At 43.6% G+C, this 20,427-nt stretch overlaps 1 protein-coding gene across 1 annotated transcript in view; it reads left to right on the forward strand.

The window, feature by feature from the left end:
* The window catches only part of LOC124550728 (esterase FE4-like), a 133,416-nt gene that overhangs the window by 17,195 nt on the left and 95,794 nt on the right, over positions 1 to 20,427 (forward strand). Inside the window, exon 2 of the mRNA XM_047125448.1 lies at positions 9,861 to 9,998. Within this exon, the coding sequence (XP_046981404.1) occupies positions 9,861 to 9,998 (138 nt within the window). The remainder of the gene's footprint in view (positions 1 to 9,860; positions 9,999 to 20,427) is intronic.

The raw sequence follows: 20,427 nt of genomic DNA on the forward strand, positions 1-20,427 counted from the left end.
ATTCTTCCAATGAATCTCAGTCTGGCATCTGCTTTACCGACGATTAATTTTATATAGTCATTCCATTTTAAATCACTCCTAATGCGTACTCCGAGATAATTTAAGCAATTAAGTGCTTCCAGTTGCCGACCTGCTATATTGTAGCTAAATGATAAGGGATCTTTCTTTCTATGTATTCGCAGCACATTACACTTGTGTACATTGAGATTCAATTGCCATTCCCTGCACCATTCGTCAATTCGTTGCAGATCCTCCTGCATTTCAGTACAGTTTTCCATTGTTACAACCTCTCGATATACCACAGCGTCATCCGCAAAAAGCCTCAGTGAACTTTCGATGTTATCCACAAGGTCATTTATATGTATTGTGAACAACAACGGTCCTACAACACTCCCCTGCGGCACACCTGAAGTCACTCTTATTTCGGAAGACTTCTCTCCATTGAGAATGACATGCTGCGTTCTGTTATCTAGGAACTCTTCAATCCAATCACACAATTGATCTGGTAGTCCATATGCTCTTACTTTGTTCATTAAACGACTGTGGGGAACTGTATCGAACGCCTTGTGGAAGTCAATAAATACGGCATCTACCTGGGAACCCGTGTCTATGGCCCTCTGAGTCTCGTAGCTAAATGATAAGGGATCTTTCTTTCTATGTACTCGCAGCGCATTACACTTGTGTACATTGAGATTCAATTGCCATTCCCTGCACCATTCGTCAATTCGTTGCTGATCCTCCTGCATTTCAGTACAGTTTTCCATTGTTACAACCTCTCGATATACCACAGCATCATCCGCAAAAAGCCTCAGTGAACTTTCGATGTTATCCACAAGGTCATTTATATGTATTGTGAAAAACAACAACGGTCCTACGACACTCCCCTGCGGCACACCTGAAGTCATTCTTACTTCGGAAGACTTCTCTCCATTGAGAATGACATGCTGCGTTCTGTTATCTAGGAACTCTTCAATCCAATCACACAATTGATCTGGCAGTCCATATGCTCTTACTTTGTTCATTAAACGACTGTGGGGAACTGTATCGAACGCCTTGTGGACGTCAAGAAATACGGCATCTACCTGGGAACCCGTGTCTATGGCCCTCTGAGTCCCGTGGACGAATAGCGCGAGTTGGGTTTCACACGATCGTCTTTTTCGAAACCTATGCTGATTCCTACAGAGTAGATTTCTGGTCTCCAGATAAGTCATTATACTCGAACAATTGATCGACGTTAGAGATATAGGTGTACAGTTCTGCACGTCTGTTCGACGTCCCTTCTTGACCTGTGCCTTTTTCCAATCTTTTGGAACGCTAAGTGTACAAGTTTACCCGTACTGTGCTGTTTATTTACATGTGCATTCTTTATCTCCTTCAACGAAGTTGACCCTACTACTAGGAAGTCATGATGCAGGTTTTGTTTACTTTACTTAACCGTAAGGTGGCTCTGTTGTATCGTATTTACGTTGTTACATGACAGAACGTGCTATATGAATCATCGACAGACCCATTCATTACTCATTGCTATTTAGTGACGTACAGCATGATGTGTCGACAGAAGTGCCGACACAGTGTGATTTGAGGGGACCGCAATGCACGCTATAAACACACGAAGGATGGCGTGAGGTCTGAATCAGGATACGTAATGAATGCTATAAAGAAAAGTACGTAGCTTTTGGAAAACTTAACTTTAATCCATCCTTGTTGTATATCGTTCTTGATGAGACATGCTTTATACGATAAGTATCAATTGCTATGTAAGGCTAATGGCGCCTTGCTAGGTCGGAGCCATGGACTTAGCTTAAGGCTATTCTAACTTTCTGCTCGGCAAAGGAGCGAGGCTTCGTCAGTATAGTCGCTAGCAAAGTCGTCCGTACAACTGGGGCGAGTGCTAGTCCGTATCTCGAGACCTGCCTTGTGGTGGCGCTCGGTCTGCGATCACACAGTGGCGACACGCGGGTCCGACATGTACTAATGGACCGCGGCCGATTTAAAACTACCACCTAGAAAGTGTGGTGTCTGGCGGTGACACCACACAGCACAATACGATGGAGTAGAATTGGTACAGTTTCTCAGAGCTCACTGACGTGCACCTTCAGTATTAAGAAGTACGTTGCAACGCTCTTTCTGCTGAAAGGCTGTACCGATTTTGAAGATGTAGCGAACCCCACTACGACTGCTCGCAGTGTAGCACGTGAAATGGGGGCAGTACATACCAGCGCGTGGCGAGTACTCGACGAACAACAGTTACACCCATATCACCCACAACGAGTCCACGGAATGCTTGTGACTGACTTTGTATCATGTATCAAGGGGTTTCATTGCGTCAGTGGTTGCATCGACAGTGGATTGATCGAACAGATTTCCTTCGAATCCTGATGTTTACAGACGAGGCCTAATTTGATCGTGGTGGTGCTTCGAGCAGCAGGAATAGCCGCTGGTGGGATGACGAAAACCCTCACACTATAGTAGAGTCACACCATCAAGTACGTTTTGCTGTGAATATCGGGGACGGCACTGTCTCATTGCGCCATTTCTTCTACCTGGCCGTCTGTATGCCCACCTGTACTTGAGGTTCGTGCAAAGAGTTGTGCCAGAGTTGTTGGAGAACGTACCCTTGGCTGTTGGTGAGAGGATGTGGAGATAACATGACTGTGCTCCGCCACACTTCAGTGTGGATGTCCGCAACCATCTCAGTGCTACATTTCCTGGCCGGTGAATTGGATGGGGAGGTCCTACTCCATAGCCTGCGAAGTCACCTGACCTGAATCCCTTTGATTATTTCCTATGGGGATATCTAAGGTCACCTGCGTATGAGACCACAGTAGATACGGAGATGGAATTAGTTGCCAGAATTGTAGAAGTCTCTGATGTGATTCGAAACACACCATGCATTTTCTTCAGGGTGCACCACAATCATGTTCGCCTTTGTCGTGCTTGCATTGAGGTGGATGACCGTCAGTTTCAGCACATTTTTTAAGATAGAGTACAAATGCTACTTGATTGTGTCAGTGATGCTATTTGCAGTTAACTACATCTACATCTACATGATTACTCTGCAGTTCACATTTAAGTGCTTGGCAGAGGGTTCATCGAACCACAATCATACTATCTCCCTACCATTCCACTCCCGAACAGCGCGCGGGAAAAACGAACACCTAAACCTTTCTGTTCGAGCTCTGATTTCTCTTATTTTATTTTGATGGTCATTCCTACCTATGCAGGTTGGGCTCAACAAAATATTTTCGCATTCGGAAGAGAAAGTTGGTGACTGAAATTTCGTAAATAGATCTCGCCGCGACGAAAAACGTCTTTGCTTTAATGTCTTCCATCTCAACACGCATATCATATCTGCCACACTCTCTCCCCTATTACGTGATAATACAAAACGACCTGCCCTTTTTTGCACCCTTTCGATGTCCTCCGTCAATCCCACCTGGTAAGGATCCCACACCGCGCAGCAATATTCTAACAGAGGACGAACGAGTGTAGTGTAAGCTGTCTCTTTAGTGGATTTGTTGCATCTTCTAAGTGTCCTGCCAATGAAACGCACCCTTTGGCTCGCCTTCCCCACAATATTATCTATGTGGTCTTTCCAACTGAAGTTGTTCGTAATTTTAACACCCAGGTACTTAGTTGAATTGACAGCCTTGAGAATTGTACTATTTATCGAGTAATCGAATTCCAACGGATTTCTTTTGGAACTCGTGTAAATAAAAAAGTATACAGTGATTTTATTCCTATTACCTCCCTAAGCTGGATTCTCCGATCCCACGTTCCGTACCTCAAATTGTTCAGTGGAGCATCCTCTATGTCCTGTTAAACTTTTGCACGCTCTTACGGAAACACCCTGTATGCCCTACTAGCCCAGCTGACAACACTGAACATGAACAAAGCTACTGGCGTGTGGTGAACGTTCTACTTCACTCAGAAAATATTAATTCTAGTCGTTTAGATACCTGCCCATTGGAGTTTACGTGTGCGAAGATATTGCCGGTGGATCATGTCTTTTGGGTGCCTAATTTTTTTTGTGCATATCAACAGGGAATTCAGGGCAAGCGTACAAAGCAGGTAAACAGTAACGCCGTCAACAAGGTGACACGAAAAACGCCAGTTAACTATTGGGACTAGTTCCTCACACTAAACAAAAAAAAAAAAATCTAGTAAACGAGAGCTATGAACTGCAAACCTTATCTTCGATACTATGAAACACATCTCTTCTGCTGCAATTTCTCTGCTTTTCCTATTTTGGGAGGAGGTAGTATGGACCAAAACAAGAAAAAAATGTCCAGTAAACATGGTCTCTAAGATGCATACCTAAAAAGTTATGGTTCAAATGGCTCTGAGCACTATGGGACTTAACTTCTGAGGTCATCAGTCCCCTAGAACTTAGAACTACTTTAACCGAACAATCCTAAGGACATCACACACACCCATGCCCGAGGCGAGATTCGAACCTTCGACCGTCGCGGTCACGCGGTTCCAGACTGTAGCCCCTAGAACCGCTCGGCCACCCCGGCCGGCGAAAAGTTATGAGCACTTCTTCGGTAGAAGAGATGTTTCATACTAGCGCGAATGAGTAAGTGGTCACAACTCTTATGGTACGCATTTTAGAGCCCATGTTTATTAGACATTTTTACTTATTTCTATAAAGGAACCTATTTATGAAGTTTTTCGGAGATTTTTGTTATTCGGAAATGTCATTTTCATGTTATTTGTTTGTTAAAACATCTTACTACACCTCGTATGAGAATGGCAAACCTCTTACCGGCAAGTGTCGGAATTCAGCAATGGCAGAATCTTGTCCTGTCCCGACACCGGTTCGTTGTTACGGTATGCTGCTGCTAGTGTTGGTCGGGATCCTACGACTACAGTGCGAACATAGAATCTATGCCTTCCGGAGGGCCGTACCCAACGCTGGCTATCACGCGCCCCGCGCTCTAGAGGACAGCCATAATATTCGCTCAGTTGCGCAGCATCATGCAGCCACGACAGGTACCTTGATTCACGAGCTGGGCATGTTTCCAGAGAGGTAAGTGTCCACACAAACAGCGCGTAGACAGACATCTTTATCTCCACTGAGCGTCAGCTCGAATACCTGCGACGCAGTCAGAGAGGGCGGCAGCGATGTATTCGATGACAACACGGGACGTGGGGAGCCATCAGGTCGTCTTGTAGACGTGTCCAGGTCTTGCATACGGTATCACGATCGGCGTCACGACGCAAGTTCTGAGGTGCACTTTTGATTCCATAACGAACCGTTGTGCATAGCATCCGCATATTTGTTTAAGGAATGCTGGAAACACAGCTATCAGTCACAGTCCCACTGGCTTTTCATTATTTTTGCATATTCAGATTTCTGCTATACAGGGTGTCCCATTTATCTTGACCACCCTAAATAACTGTTTCTTCAGATGCAAATTACAAAATGTTTCAAGCAAATGTTATTTAGCCGTCAGGGGGAAATCAATCAGCATGACTGTTTTGTTGTACCTGTGGTTTTTTTACAAAGATATGAACAGCGATATGACTGTTTTAAATGGCACTCTTTATGTTTCATTCGGTAATTCATTTCCTCTCCTAAAGACCTATTCAAAAATGTATCACAGTGTTCAATTCACTGAAACACAACGTTATTAATTACATAACACGCACCCAGCGCTTAGTGCAGATACTCGGGGTAATGGAACCCATCCACGTGCTGACGTTGACAGAGGACAAATGAAAACATAAGTAGAATGCACACCCGTCATTCCGACAACCATCGTTAGTTGAACAGTTGCGTGAGTAGAATGTACACCAACGGAGAGAAGGTAGAAATGCTGCTCATCTATGTGGAATGGAAGTTAGCAGAACATTAATTGCAATACTGTTTTCTTATGCACGGTTACATGGAGGACAGTAGTTTAATCCTTTTAAATACTGTTGTGTAGAGTAGGTATACAGTAAAGGCTGTCCTTCCTACAAATAGCATCGACATAACGTTTCATTTATTATTGTTGTTGTTGTTGAAAGTTGGGAAAATGCTACGCAGGTAGTGGAACTGTACACAGAGCGATATCCTGACAAGAACCCACCTCCCCCATCGTCTTGTTGCGACGCTTCGAGAAACGGGAAGTGTCCACGCACGACAACGCAATTGTCGCAGCACTCACACAGACGAGGCTACCGAAGTTACTGTTCTCGCTTCCGTTGCTATGAATCCACATGTGAGCACACGACAGCCTGAACATGCGATTGGCATTCCTAAAATCAGTGTACATCGTATTCTTACACGTCACCGGTTTCGTCCATACCATGTACAACTACATCAAGAATTGCATGGGAATGATTTCCAGGTTCGTGTACATTTCTGTCAGTGGGCACAGCAGCAAATCCTCGCCAACCCGAACTTCTTCTCCAATTTTCTATTTACGTATGAATGTTCCTTCTCAAACAAAGAACAGGTAAACACAAGGAATATGCATTTTGGTCCCACGACAACACACAATGGCTTAGACAGGTGGAACATCAGTGTCAATGGAGAGTTAACGCCTGGTGTGGGATGCTTGGTGCTACAATTATTGGCCCTTATTTCATCAATGGTAGTCTAAACGGCACAGCGTATGCCAACTTCCTCAGACGAATTCTTCCTCTTCTTGTGGATGAAGTGCCGCTAAGAACCAGAATGCTTATGTGGAAATTTATATTTTCTTCGACGAAGTCACAGAAAATATTTGATATTGTGAACCGTATCGATCACGACTGGCCATTACCAGAACGACTGAAACGTTTCAGAGAGGTCACAGTTCGAAGTAATCGAAGCAAAATCATCGAGTAAAACAGAAGTGATACCCGGCGTTCCACAGGGAAGTATTACGGGTCCTCTGCTGATCCTAATCTACATAAACGATTTACGAGATAATCTGAGCAACCTTCTTACATTGTTTGCAGATGATGCTGTCATTTACTGTGTTGTAAGGTCATCAGAAAATAAAAACCAACTGCAAAATGACTGAGACAAGATATCTCAATGGTGAGAAAAATGGCAGTTTCTCTCAACTAGGAAAAGCGTGAGGTCTTTCTACATGAGTACTAAAAGAAATCCACTAAATTTCGATTTACGTTGAAATCGTCATATAGATAATGTTGTGGGGAAGGAAAGCCAAAGACTACGGTGTACTGGCAAAGACTTAGAAGATGCAAAAAGTTCAAAGCGGGTCAGCTCGTTTTGTATGAACGTGAAACAGGGAAGGGGGTGCTACGGATAGGAAAGCGAGTAGTGTTCACAATCATTGAAACCAAGGACTGTTTCATTGCGACGAGACGTTTTCACAAAATTTCAGTAACCAACTTTCTCCTCTGGGTTCGACAATGTGTCACCTACATAGAGTAAAATAATCATCGTAATAAAATAAGAGAAATCATAGCTCGTGCAGAAAGATTTAAATCATTTTTCACACACAGTGTTACTTAGTGTAACGGTAGAGAAACAGTCTGAAGACGGCTCGAAGAACTCTCTTCCAAGCACTTCGGTGTGAACTGCAGAGTAGTCACGTAGATGTAGAGATAGAAAAATGGTGACTGATGACGGCTAATTAGTCCAGTCGATGAAGGAAAATTAGGGGAAAAATCATGTAGTTGCCAATTTTTGTACAGTGATAGGACGGCGTGTGCTGATGAACGAAGTACTAAAAATCCCCATGGTTGGGGTGTGAGCATAAGGGCGGATGGGCGTTTGAGGTCACTTTCTTCAATAACTGGAAAACCGCGGCTTCTAGAGAATATGGTTTCCGGTACAGAATTAAACTAGGGTAAATTTCTTACGAAAAAGGCCCTTCTCATTTTTTTCGCCTAAGACTAATAGTTTTCGCGATACGGAGGATGGGAAAGTCGTATATTATTTTTAATAATGTTTTCATAGTATAAAATTACTTTTTACTCTTAAGTGAAGTGGGTAAAAAACATTAAACATTTGTACACGCCTAAGTGCAGTTGAACCATATTAAGGGATAACCTCATCGTGGATGTGGTGAGGACGCGAGTGCTGTGTGGAAATGCGGGGGAAGGTAGGGCGCCAGGACTGAGGACAAAGCATGTGATCCTCGACTGTTACCTTACTACGTCATAAGAAGGTGTCTGACAAAGTCATACCGACCCTCCGGAGCACACCTTATGAGTCACTGGCCACGCAGTGTGCAGACATGGCCGAAGTGAGTTTACTTTCTACCCAAGTGAATTAAATCTACATCGAATACAAGAAGAATTATATGTTTATTTTCAGAATATCCATTGTGGGTGACGAACTCTGATTCTAATTTAAATTGACGATTTAAATAAGTCCAGTTTTGTATCACATATTGCTTATCATGAACACTCTGTTGGTGATATTAACGATAATTTTTCTGTGCTACACATTGCTGATAAAGGAACAGAGATGGACCTCGTTGAACAATTAGAGATTTACATCCACAAGCTTAAATCACCTGAAAAAATCCTAACTGAACAAGCTGAATCAACACAAAACATTCCAAAACATCCTGGCACCAAAATGCCAATAACACACATTCATCTTCCTGCATAAATTTTGTTCTTCTTCACATGCACCAGCTATGGCATTCTGTAACTTATAAAAACTTTTTAATTATGCATTTTTTATGAAAAGTTTTTAATTACTTAATAAATATTGCAATATATTTGTTTACCTTTTGAATAACTGTTAACCCATATTAAGGTTATGTTGCCAATATTAAAAAGCTCCTGCAGCTAGCAAAATTTAATGAAATATAATATCTATACTAGTAATATATGTACTGTAATGCAATGTATCTCATGCCAAAGACCATGAGGTACTGAAGTGTAATATCTGTCATATCCATACTCTTTGCAAAAGCTTCCAGTGTTTACTTTCTGTTAATCTGTGTAAAACCAACTGCAGCTAAATACTGTGTATATTTATGTAAGTATCTAAAACATCAGCAACTTTCGGTTTCGTAAACGTTTCGTCACCGATCTCTAAATTTCCGTCATTTCGGCCAGCGGCATCAGCACTGCATCTAGCAACACTTAGTCCACATCCTAATATTCTTGTAACACCTCCATCTGCTGATAAACCTGCAGTGGCCGGAAAACATGTTTATGGTTCAATAAGTCGTGTAAAAAAACTAAAAAAGCTACTTGTTTCATATTTATTACCAAATAAATCGTCGAATTATATGTTTGCTCTTGAGTTTGGAGACACATGAAGAATGGAACTGCACGACGGCAATCCGGCGATCGACCTTTCTCGCGCTTCTACCCAGCACTTCCGCTCCCTAGACCCTGTTACAACCCTGGAACACAATTTATCCCTTTATACATCTCTGCTGCACTTAGACATGGTAAAAACATTTAATATTTATTCTTTACGGACTTCACTTTACAGTATTAAACTATTAAAACACTATTTTTAATAACCTGCTATTTGCCTCTCCAACGCGGAAGCTATTAGTCCTAGAGAAAAAGAAATGAGTAAAGGCTTATTTGTATAAAATTTAATGTAGTTTAGTTTTGGTCTGGGTACCAGTTTCACTAGAAGCAGCGGTTTTCGAGTTATTCAGCAAAAACTAAAAAAATAACTTTTAAACTCTCCTCAACCCTCACGCTGACCCCCAACGGAGGGCATTTTTACTATGTTGTTCATGACAGTCCCTCCTAGCACTGAACAAAAATTTTCAAATACACAATTTTTCCCCTATTCGATAATTTTTGGTTATTGCTGTGTTGTCTGGAAATGTATCAAAGACAGTAGTAAGTGTCAAATAAAAATTCAGTCACTATCTCTACGAGAAAGTGTCAGAGTGCAGTTCTTTCACAGTGTACGTGTATGTTGAATGTTCCAGCCGCCTCAGCCGGCTGCCGCTTGGAGTATACTCCGAGATGCGACCAAAGAGGGCAACGTCGCGCCACAGATGGACATGCTGTTGGGGAAGTACACCGGCGACGAGAACTGCCTCTTCATCAACGTCAGCACGCCCAAGGTACGTCTCCGTCACAGCTACCTTCACCTACACGAAAACAGAGCATTGTAAGGACAATGTCGGTGCATTAAGATGTTCACACATGTTGAAGGTTTGGGCTACATTTCAGAAAGATAGAACCAATATACTCAAGTGGGAATATGTAATGACTTTTTCGAGCATATAACGCACAGCGTCTGTCCAGACCGGTCCCCACCACAAACGAAGAGACAGTAATAGAATAAATCCTTTAAGTCTGATCACATATTCGAGCTCCCAATAAAATTCCGAGTAAATTGATACCAAAGAGAGACTGCTCAGTCAATTAGTGATTATGTCGTCAATCTGAATTGTACAGTTAATATTACTAAACTAATTTTCCCAGTTCCGCAGACACTGCCATGGTATTGTCCACATTGAGGAATTATCAGTTGGCAGTGTCAGGATATTTTGACATCCCAGTTTATTTAATACAAAAAATTGCATGAAGCTGAAGACCCGAAATAAAATTCGTGCCTTGCCCAGGGCTTAAACTCAGGTCCCCCTGCTTACTAGGGAGGTGTGCTACCCGTAACACCACCACAGCACTGAAGCTAATAGACCTGCACGAACTACCCTAGTCCAATACCATCCCTAACAGCTTGAGCTTATTTTCCCCTAGTTAGATCGTCACTATCACTGAGGCTCTCCGGTATTAGAATAGCATCCCATGGTTGGACGTAATGCGGATATCCTACCTGTACCTGTACCCTATGCATAGGTGACCTATAGATCTGATATAATTAAAATTCCTTGAGACGTCTGTCATCTGTATCTACAATAATGATGGAAGGTGAAGAAATGAATTAAAACAAGGGAAAATAATCTCAAGAAGTTTTTGTGAGGGAGGGCGTTGGACTAGGGTAGTCGTGCTGTTATGTTATCTGCAGTGCTGTGGTGGTGTAAGGGCTAGCATGCCTGCGTACTAAGCAGGCATGTACTGGGGTGCAAGTCCGAGCCATCACACAAATTGTAATTCATTTCTTCATTTTCCGTCAGTATCTTAGATAAAGACGAGGCTCAAATGTCTTGAGGAAAATTTAATCAACATATAAACGCTCAAGATAACAAAATCTTGCTTGGTTCCTAGGCTGTTATCTCGAACCGTCGTTGAAGCCAGTGCAGTAGTATTCTACCCTCTCACCTTGATTCAGGTGGCAGCAGAAAACGGTGCGCTGTGGGCGAGGAGCGGTGCGCTGTGAAAGCTGTAATGTTCTGACGAGTCCACGAAAATTTCTAAACTAGGTGGGGTGGCATTCTGATTATGAGAACACGGGAAACTTCCCTATCAGAGCTCTGAAATATCACTCGGCCAGAACACCTTGCAACATAAAAGTTAATGTTAACCAAAAAAGAAACACTGCTGCGGTAGACGTATTTAGTGACGAGATACGAAAAAGAGATGGGACCCAGCCGCTACTATTTCTGAAGACTGGCATAAAATAAAATCGCTTCTTATCGTTACGGCTGGAAATCGATAACTGTAAGCAAAATCCCAATATTGGTTCCTCAAGAACGTAGATGTCCTGAAACCTCTCCTTGAGGCTAAGCGTCAGGCCACTGTCATCTGGCATAAAAACGCATGCAATTCTACACGCAGGCAGCTAAGCAAAGCAAAGGCAGCTGTTCAACACATTGTCCACGACTGCATCAATTCCTATTGGGAGCAACTTTGCACTGGCATACAGGAGTGTTTCAATGCTGGCAACATTGGTGGTGTGCACTCGGGCATCAAACGGGCCATTGGACCCATTTCAAAAAAGAGCGTACCAATCAAGGAAAAAGATGGAAAAGTCAGCACAGATCGAAATCGTCAATTGCACCGTTGGGTACAACATTACTCCACATCCCATCGCCATTACTCCAAACACAATGGATGAAATTCCTCAGATGACACCTTACCATGACTTGGATGCCACGCCTACTCTGGAGGAGCTTGAAAGAGCAATTGCACAGCTCAGTTATGGGAAGTGCCCTGGCAAAGATAACATCTCCACAGAAATTGGAAAACTTAAGCCAGTTTTTCCGCTGCTTTCTAACCTCTTAATGAAATGTTGGGCTGAGGGTACTGTGCCGCAAGACATGCGCGATGCCAATATTGTTACTTTATACAAAGATAAAGGTGGAACGGTCACCGTGGAATCTCACTTCTGAGTATACCTGGAAAACATTTGCCCGTGAGGTGTTGGGCAGACTTCAGAAGCTTGCCGAGCTCGCATACCCTGAGGAACAATGTGGGTTTCGTCCCCAACTATCTACAGTTGCTATGGTCTTCACACTCCTTCAAATTCAGGAAAAGTTCCGCGAGCAGAAAACCCCTCTGTTCATTGCCTTTATCGACCTAAACAGTTAGCAGGGAAGGACTGTATGCAGTACTTTTGAAGACAGGGTGTCCTTCAAGCTCTTGAAGATGAACACATCTTTTCATAAAGATATGGAAGGTGCTGTGGTCTTCGACGGAATCACATCTGACCCGTTTGCTGTGAAAAGAGTGGTTCGTCAAGGCTGCGTATTGACTCCCACTCTGTTCAATATTTTTTTCTCAACACTCCTCAAAGTCGCTTTTGGTGAAACTAAGCTGGGCATTCACGTGTATACCAGAGCTCTACAACCTTTCTCTATTCAGACCTCAAGCGCTTCCGAGAAGACTTGCTTGTAAATAGCCTTTTATTTGCTGACGATGCTGAATGTGTAGCGCATACTAAAGACGATCTGCAAGAGCTTGTGGATAAATTCTCTACTGCATGTAAGCTCTTCTCCACGTCTACAAACGTAAAGAAGACGGTTGTCATGGCACAAGGATATATAGATCCGCCTGTCATCCAACTGAACGGCTCCTTGTTGAAGCTAGTCGATAAACTCTTCTATTTTGGCTCAATAATAACAGAAGATCTCTCCCTGGATGAAGAGATAAATGCAAGGAGAGGAAAGGCTGCCAGCACTTTTGGAAAGTTCCGCGCACGAGCATGGGACAACAAACATCTTTCATTGTCGACAAATATACTTGTGTATCAACCATGTGTACTGAGACCTCTCCTGTATGGAGCTGAGACTTGGACGTCGGATGCCAAACAGGAACGAAAGCTCAACGACTTTCACCTGCGGTGCTTACGGAGCGTCTTGGGAATATCGTGGAAGCATCATGTGACAAATGATATGGTTCTGAAAACTGCAAAACAACCGAGTATCACTACCACGCTCAGGCAATGTCGCCTGCGGTGGTTAGGGCATCAGCCTCGTATGGACCACTCCCGTCTGCCCCGCCGCCCATTACTCAGTGAAATAGCAGGATCAAAGAGACCTCGTGGAAGACGTTCACTACGCTTTAGGGATTGTGTCAAGCGTGATACGTATGTGCGCATTTAGTACTGACAGTGACAAGTGGGTGCAACTCACTGACGATCGCAGCAAATGGAGGAAACGGACTGCAGATGGAAGCAAGATGCACGGCTAAGTATGGCTAAGCAACCTAGCTGCAAAAAGATCGCGCAGACATGAACTTATGACGAACCCTCTTGCCGGAGCGATTCATATTTGCCTCGCTTGTGGGCACCAAGTCGGCTCTCGCATCGGACTTCTAGGCCACCAGCGAAAATGTCTTCAGGATGCCACTTGAATCTTCCGACAGGAAGCGTCAGACCATTATACAACGCAATCCGACTTTGTTTACATGAACCCAATGTGAGACCCAACTCTATTCAAGTGGAATCAGCTACGACCAAGTATACCTCAAACTATGGTTCACCTGAGAACAGGGAGCTGTACCATTTAACAAACCTACGGCAGTGCAGTAGTATTCTACCCTTTCGCCTTGATTCAGGCGGCAGCAGAGACGGCGCGCTGTGCGTGAGGAGCAGGCACTGTGAAAGCTGTAATGTTCTGGCGCATCCACGAATATATGCAAACTACACGGTCTGTCATTCTGATTATCCGAACACGGGAAACTTTCCTATCAGACCGCTGAAATCCCGGCAGATTTCAGCGTGAGGTGCACCTGTTCGTTTTTTTTTTTTTTTTTTTTTTTTTTTTGGTCATCAGTCTACTGAGTGGTTTGATTTGATGCGGCCCGCCACGAATTCCTTTCCTGTGCTAACCTCTTCATCTCAGAGTAGCACTTGCAACCTACGTCCTCAATTATTTGCTTGACGTATTCCAATCTCTGTCTTCCTCTACCGTTTCTGCCCTCTACAGCTCCCTCTAGTACCATAGAAGTCATTCCCTCATGTCTTAGCAGATGTCCCATCATTCTGTCCCTTCTCCTTATCAGTGTTTTCCACATATTCCTTTCCTCTCCGATTCTGCATAGAACCTCCTCATTCCTTACCTTATCAGTCCACCTAATTTTCAACATTCGTCTATAGCACCACATCTCAAATGCTACGATTCTCTTCTGATCCGGTTTTCCCACAGTCCATGTTCCACTATCATACAATGCTGTACTCCAGACGTACATCTTCAGAAATTTCTTCCTCAAATTAAGGCCGGTATTTGATATTAGTAGACTTCTCTTGGCCAGAAATGCCTTTTTTGCCATAGCGAGTCTGCTTTTGATATCCTCCTTGCTCCGTCCGTCATTGGTTATTTTACTGCCTAGGTAGCAGAATTCCTTAACTTCATTGACTTCGTGACCATCAATCTTGATGTTAAGTTTCTCGCTGTTCTCATTTCTACTACTTCTCATTACCTTCGTCTTTCTCCGATTTACTCTCAGACCATACTGTGTACTCATTAGACTGTTCATTCCGTTCAGCAGATCATTTAATTCTTATTCACTTTACTCAGGATAGCAATGTCATCTGCGAATCGTATCATGGATATCCTTTCACCTTGTATTTTAATTCCACTCCTGAACCTTTCTTTTATATCCATCATTGCTTCCTCGATGTACAAATTGAAGAGTAGGGGCGAAAGGCTACAGCCTTGTCTTACACCCTTCTTAATACGAGCACTTCGTTCTTGATCGTCCACTCTTATTATTCCCTTTTGGTTGTTGTACATATGGTATATGACCCGTCTCTCCCTATAGCTTACCCTTACTTTTTTCAGAATCTCGAACGGCTTGCACCATTTTATACTGTCGAACGCTTTTTCCAGGTCGACAAATCCTATGAAAGTGTCTTGATTTTTCTTTAGCCTTGCTTCCATTATTAGCCGTAACGTCAGAATTGCCTCTCTCGTCCCTTTACTTTTCCTAAAGCCATACTGATCGTCACCTAACGCATTCTCAATTTCCTTTTCCATTCTTCTGTATATTATTCTTGTAAGCAGCTTCGATGCATGAGCTGTTAAGCTGATTGTGCGATAATTCTCGAACTTGTCAGCTCTTGCTGTCTTCGGGATTGTGTGGATGATGCTTTTCCGAAAGTCAGATGGTATATAGCCAGACTCATATATTCTACACACCAACGTGAATAGTCGTTTTGTTGCCACTTCCCCCAATGATTTTAGAAATTCTGATGGAATGTTATCTATCCCTTCTGCCTTATTTGACCGTAAGTCCTCCAAAGCTCTTTTAAATTCCGATTCTAATACTGGATCCCCTATCTCATCTAAATCGACTCCTGTTTCTTCTTCTATCACATCAGACAAATCTTCACACTCATAGAGGCTTTCAATGTATTCTTTCCACCTATCTGCTCTCTCCTCTGCATTTAACAGTGGAATTCCCGTTGCACTCTTAATGTTACCACCGCTGCTTTTAATGTCACCAAAGGTTGTTTTGACTTTCCTGTATGCTGAGTCTGTCCTTCCGACAATCATGTCTTTTTCGATGTCTTCACTTTTTTCCTGCAGCCATTTCGTCTTAGCTTCCCTGCACTTCCTATTTATTTCATTCCTCAGCGACTTGTATTTCTGTATTCCTGATTTTCCCGGAACATGTTTGTACTTCCTCCTTTCATCAATCAACTGAAGTATTTCTTCTGTTACCCATGGTTTCTTCGCAGCTACCTTCTTTGTACCTATGTTTTCCTTCCCAACTTCTGCGATGGCCCTTTTTAGAGATGTCCATTCCTCTTCAACTGTACTGCCTACTGTGCTATTCCTTATTGCTGTATCTATAGCGTTAGAGAACTTCAAACGTATCTCGTCATTCCTTAGTACTTCCGTATCCCACTTCTTTGCACATTGATTCTTCCTGACTAATGTCATGAGCTTCAGCCTACTCTTCATCACTACTATATTGTGATCTGAGTCTATATCTGCTCCTGGGTACGACTTACAATCAAATATCTGATTTCGGAATCTCTGTCTGACCATGATGTAATCTAATTGAAATCTTCCCGTATCTCCCGGCGTTTTCAAGTATACCTTCTCGTCTTGTGATTCTTGAACAGGGTATTCGCTATTACTAGCTGAAACTTGTTACAGAACTCAATTAGTCTTTCTCCTCTTTCATTCCTTGTCCCAAGCCCATATTCTCCTGTAACCTTTTCTTCTACTCCTTCCCCTACAACTGCATTCCAGTCGCCCATGACTATTAGATTTTCGTCCCCCTTTACATACTGCTTTACCCTTTCAATATCCTCATACAATTTCTCTATCTGTTCATCTTCAGCTTGCGACGTCGGCATGTATAGCTGAACTATCGTTGTCGGTGTTGGTCTGCTGTCGATTCTGATTAGAACAACCCGGTCACTGAACTGTTCACAGTAACACACCCTCTGCCCTACCTTCCTATTCATAACGAATCCTACACCTGTTATACCAGTTTCTGCTGCTGTTGATATTACCCGATACTCATCTGACCAGAAATCCTTGTCTTCCTTCCACTTCACTTCACTGACCCCTACTATATCTAGATTGAGCCTTTGCATTTCCCTTTTCAGATTTTCTAGTTTCCCTACCACTTTCAAGCTGACATTCCACGCCCCGACTCGTAGAACGTTATCATTTCGTTGATTATTCAATCTTTTTCTCATGGTAACCTCCCCCTTGGCAGTCCCCTCCCGGAGATCCGAATGGGGGACTATTCCGGAATCTTTTGCCAAAGGAGAGATCATCATGACACTTCTTCAATTACAGGCCACATGTCCTGTGGATGCACGTTACGTGTCTTTAATGCAGTGGTTTCCATTGGCTTCTGCATCCTCATGTCGTTGATCATTGCTGATTCTTCCGCCTTAAGGGCAATTTCCCACTCCTAGGACAAGAGAGTGCCCTGAACCTCTATCCGCTCCTCCGCCCTCTTTGACAAGGCCGTTGGCAGAATGAGGCTGACTTCTTATGCCGGAAGTCTTCGGCCGCCAATGCTGATTATTTATCAAAATTCAGGCAGTGGCGCGGATCGAACCCGGGACCGAAAACGTTTTTTTGATTATGAATCAAAGACGCTACCCCTAGACCACGGGGACCTGTTAGTTATATCTGTCCAAACCAATATTACTCACACTAATGACATTGCATGCTGGAATTGTCAAACGCCAGATGAAAGACGCAGGACGAATAAGTTTACCCCTAATGACACACAGTATGCCCCAGACGATATGGAGTTCCACTGTCGGGACAGTTGGGAACTGTCACTAGCTCTTAGTCCACCACAAAAAAAACAGAAGTCTCTTCCGCTAGGGAAAGACCTGAAGTTACCCACCAGGGTAGCACCAGAAGACGAAGAAGGCGAAGAATCACAACCACTTTCCACCAACCCTCGGTACGGGAGCCGTATTAGCAAAAACAAAACCGCCCCCACATTGCGCAAACCAATGAAACTATCCTCTACTGATTGAATCTCCCCTCTCGACTGTTCTGTTGGCCTGGTAGCGAGTACAGACACAGAATCGGGTTATCCATTCTGGGGGAGCGAGCCTCCAATTTGCATATCCCGAGATCATCCAACCAGTGATTCCAAATCTGTCTTGTCTGAAAACAGATGATTTTAGTCTAGGGAGGTGTCGTTCTCAAGGTGAGCATGGTCATATTTGGGAGAAAATAACCCTATAGCTGGACCATTTATGGAGAGACCTAATCTTTGCAGGCTGACCATTTCCAGTTTCTGAAAGAGTCCTGTTGATCCTCCCAGAAATACATATGTTTTTTACCGCTTGCGAAGAGAACCTGGCGACTCACTGGCATCAGGGCAGTTACAGTCTTGCCTCCATTAAACACATAGACCAGCCAGTCTGTCCGCATCTGTCCTTTCCACAGCTCTCCTGTCTGACCCTAGGCGGAAGTACGAGAGTGCTACGGCTAGAAGTCCCTCTGCAGGTACGATCCACTGAGAGCTGCTTCCCAGAATGTCTCACACAGTCTGGTCACTGCACTCAGAATTTGTGTCCCCAAATCCAACTCTCTCCCTGTTCTCCGTCACCTCCACTACAGAGCCTCGGATACAAGTTCTTTACATGTTACACATGAAGTTATAAGAAAATACTGCTACCAATTTCCTCGTGTAAAAAGGTCATAAATCACACATACAGAACGTAGTGCTGGGGAACACTGAGGTCATGACCTAAAATATGAACGTTACTGTCTCAGTTTGTGACAGGGCCACTTCTCGTTTATGACTCCAGCTCAGAATAGTTGTAATGTCAGACGATACTGACTTTGATTGGTCTGTAGCTTCCCTGCTGTCAACACCTGAGACATACGATCAACAGGTGAATGATCCGCTAGGGGAAAGTGGTAGTTGGTACAGCTAATTGAGACTCTTAAGAGGAGATGTGACTGAGACCCCAGCCATAGCTACAGCTATTCTCCTCACCAACAAACATGCTACAGACAGCAAAATGGAAGCTCAGGTGACTTACGTTTGTGTAGAGAATGGGGTAAGGCAGGGTTTCAGTTTATGTTGACGTGTGCCGTAGCTGCCATGAGAAGTGGCCAATAAGTGCAAATGTGGAGACTCTACCCGCTTTCTGGCGTTGACTGCTTCATCAGTGTGGATCTACATATAGAAGGTGTTCAAGTAAGGTGATTTCTTCTGTAACTATAGAGTATTTGGATTGGCAAGCACAACACACTTTACTCTTTCTTCAAAGTTATGAACATAGTTTAGTTAGATATTTTCCAGAGTTATAGCAACAAGCTACAATTTTTTAAGTAGGACATTATTTTTTCTGTCATGTAGTTTATTTATTTAAAGAAATTGCCTGCAAAACGTTTTAACCCGAATTTCTATCAATTTTAGTGAGGGAGCTACATGCATTCTATGTTTCAGGGTGCGTGCAATATATTGTTCATAACTGTTTGTGTGCAGATGAATGCTATGATGGCGGAACTTTATTTAAGTGGATGAGGAACATAGTTCGCCTTCTAACGATCTGTGAACGAGATGTAAATTTGCTAGCCGAGCGGTTTTAGGCGCTTCAGTTTGGAGCCGCGGGACCGCTACGGTCTCGGGTTCGAATCCTGCCTCGGGCATGAAAGTGGTCCTTAGGTTAATTGGGTTTAAGTAGTTCTAAGGTCTAGGGGACTGATGACCTCAGATGTGAAGTTCCATAGCGTTTAGAGCCATTTGAACCATTTTTGTAAATTGGTTGGTATCACGCAGTGACAAGATTCCTCGATGCGCTGTTTGCAGTCGTGTTCGGTTAGATTACAGAATGCTTCCTTACTCTGCCGTATACAAGCCAGGGCAGAATACACAAACAAAGGAGGTTCGGACTGCCACGACGTGGAACTAACAAGGCATACGCGTGCAACAAGTAAGCTGAAATGTTCGTGATGCTCGGGAAATGCCGACACGACGCAGTGTTCACATGTCGCCGTTCTTCCACGCCAGCCTTTGCTGTTGTTCGTTCAGCTACGTCATGGATTCTAGCTAACATCTGTCCATTCGGCTCCTCAGTTGCACGCCCAGGCGAGGTTTAGCGACCCTGTTGTCAAGGCAGGTTGCCGGCGACCAGGCGTGGCTGTTGCCCAGTGTCAAGTGGTCCCATCTGGCTACTGGAGTGTGCTCAGCCCCACTCCGAGTTCTACAATGGCCCTTGATGACCCATCCATGATGAACCTGGTGTTGATAGTTGTGTGGTCCGTTCATCTCCTCCCTACCGGTTGGTAGGTTTCAGCACCTGGAGGCAACCGACATGAATGCGAATCCCAGGAGGCCATGTTGCTGTCTTCCACACTAAAGTTCAGTGCTGACAGCACCCTGAAATGTGGTGTTCTCAGAAGACAGTCAGCTACTTGATCAGTAAATGGTAGAGGGTGAGCGGCATGAAGTTCGTCAGGTGAAGGCCATCGCCTCCGGTATTTCAAAGTTTATTTGTATTTATATACGCTGTGAAAGTAACTTATTAGTGGATTTTCATTCATCTCAGGCTTTATTTATATGTTATTGACTCGAGTGGTCTGTTATTCGTAAGTGTGCGTCGTCCATCCAAGTCTCACGCCTCGTCAGTGTGTTTACATTTCGCGGCGTACGGTCCAGCTGTAGCGGTTATAAACCTTACGGTCAAAGTTGTTTGTACAATGT

The sequence above is a fragment of the Schistocerca americana genome, chromosome 9, assembly GCF_021461395.2.
Source record: "Schistocerca americana isolate TAMUIC-IGC-003095 chromosome 9, iqSchAmer2.1, whole genome shotgun sequence".
In the NCBI taxonomy this organism is placed as follows: Eukaryota; Metazoa; Arthropoda; class Insecta; order Orthoptera; family Acrididae; genus Schistocerca; species Schistocerca americana.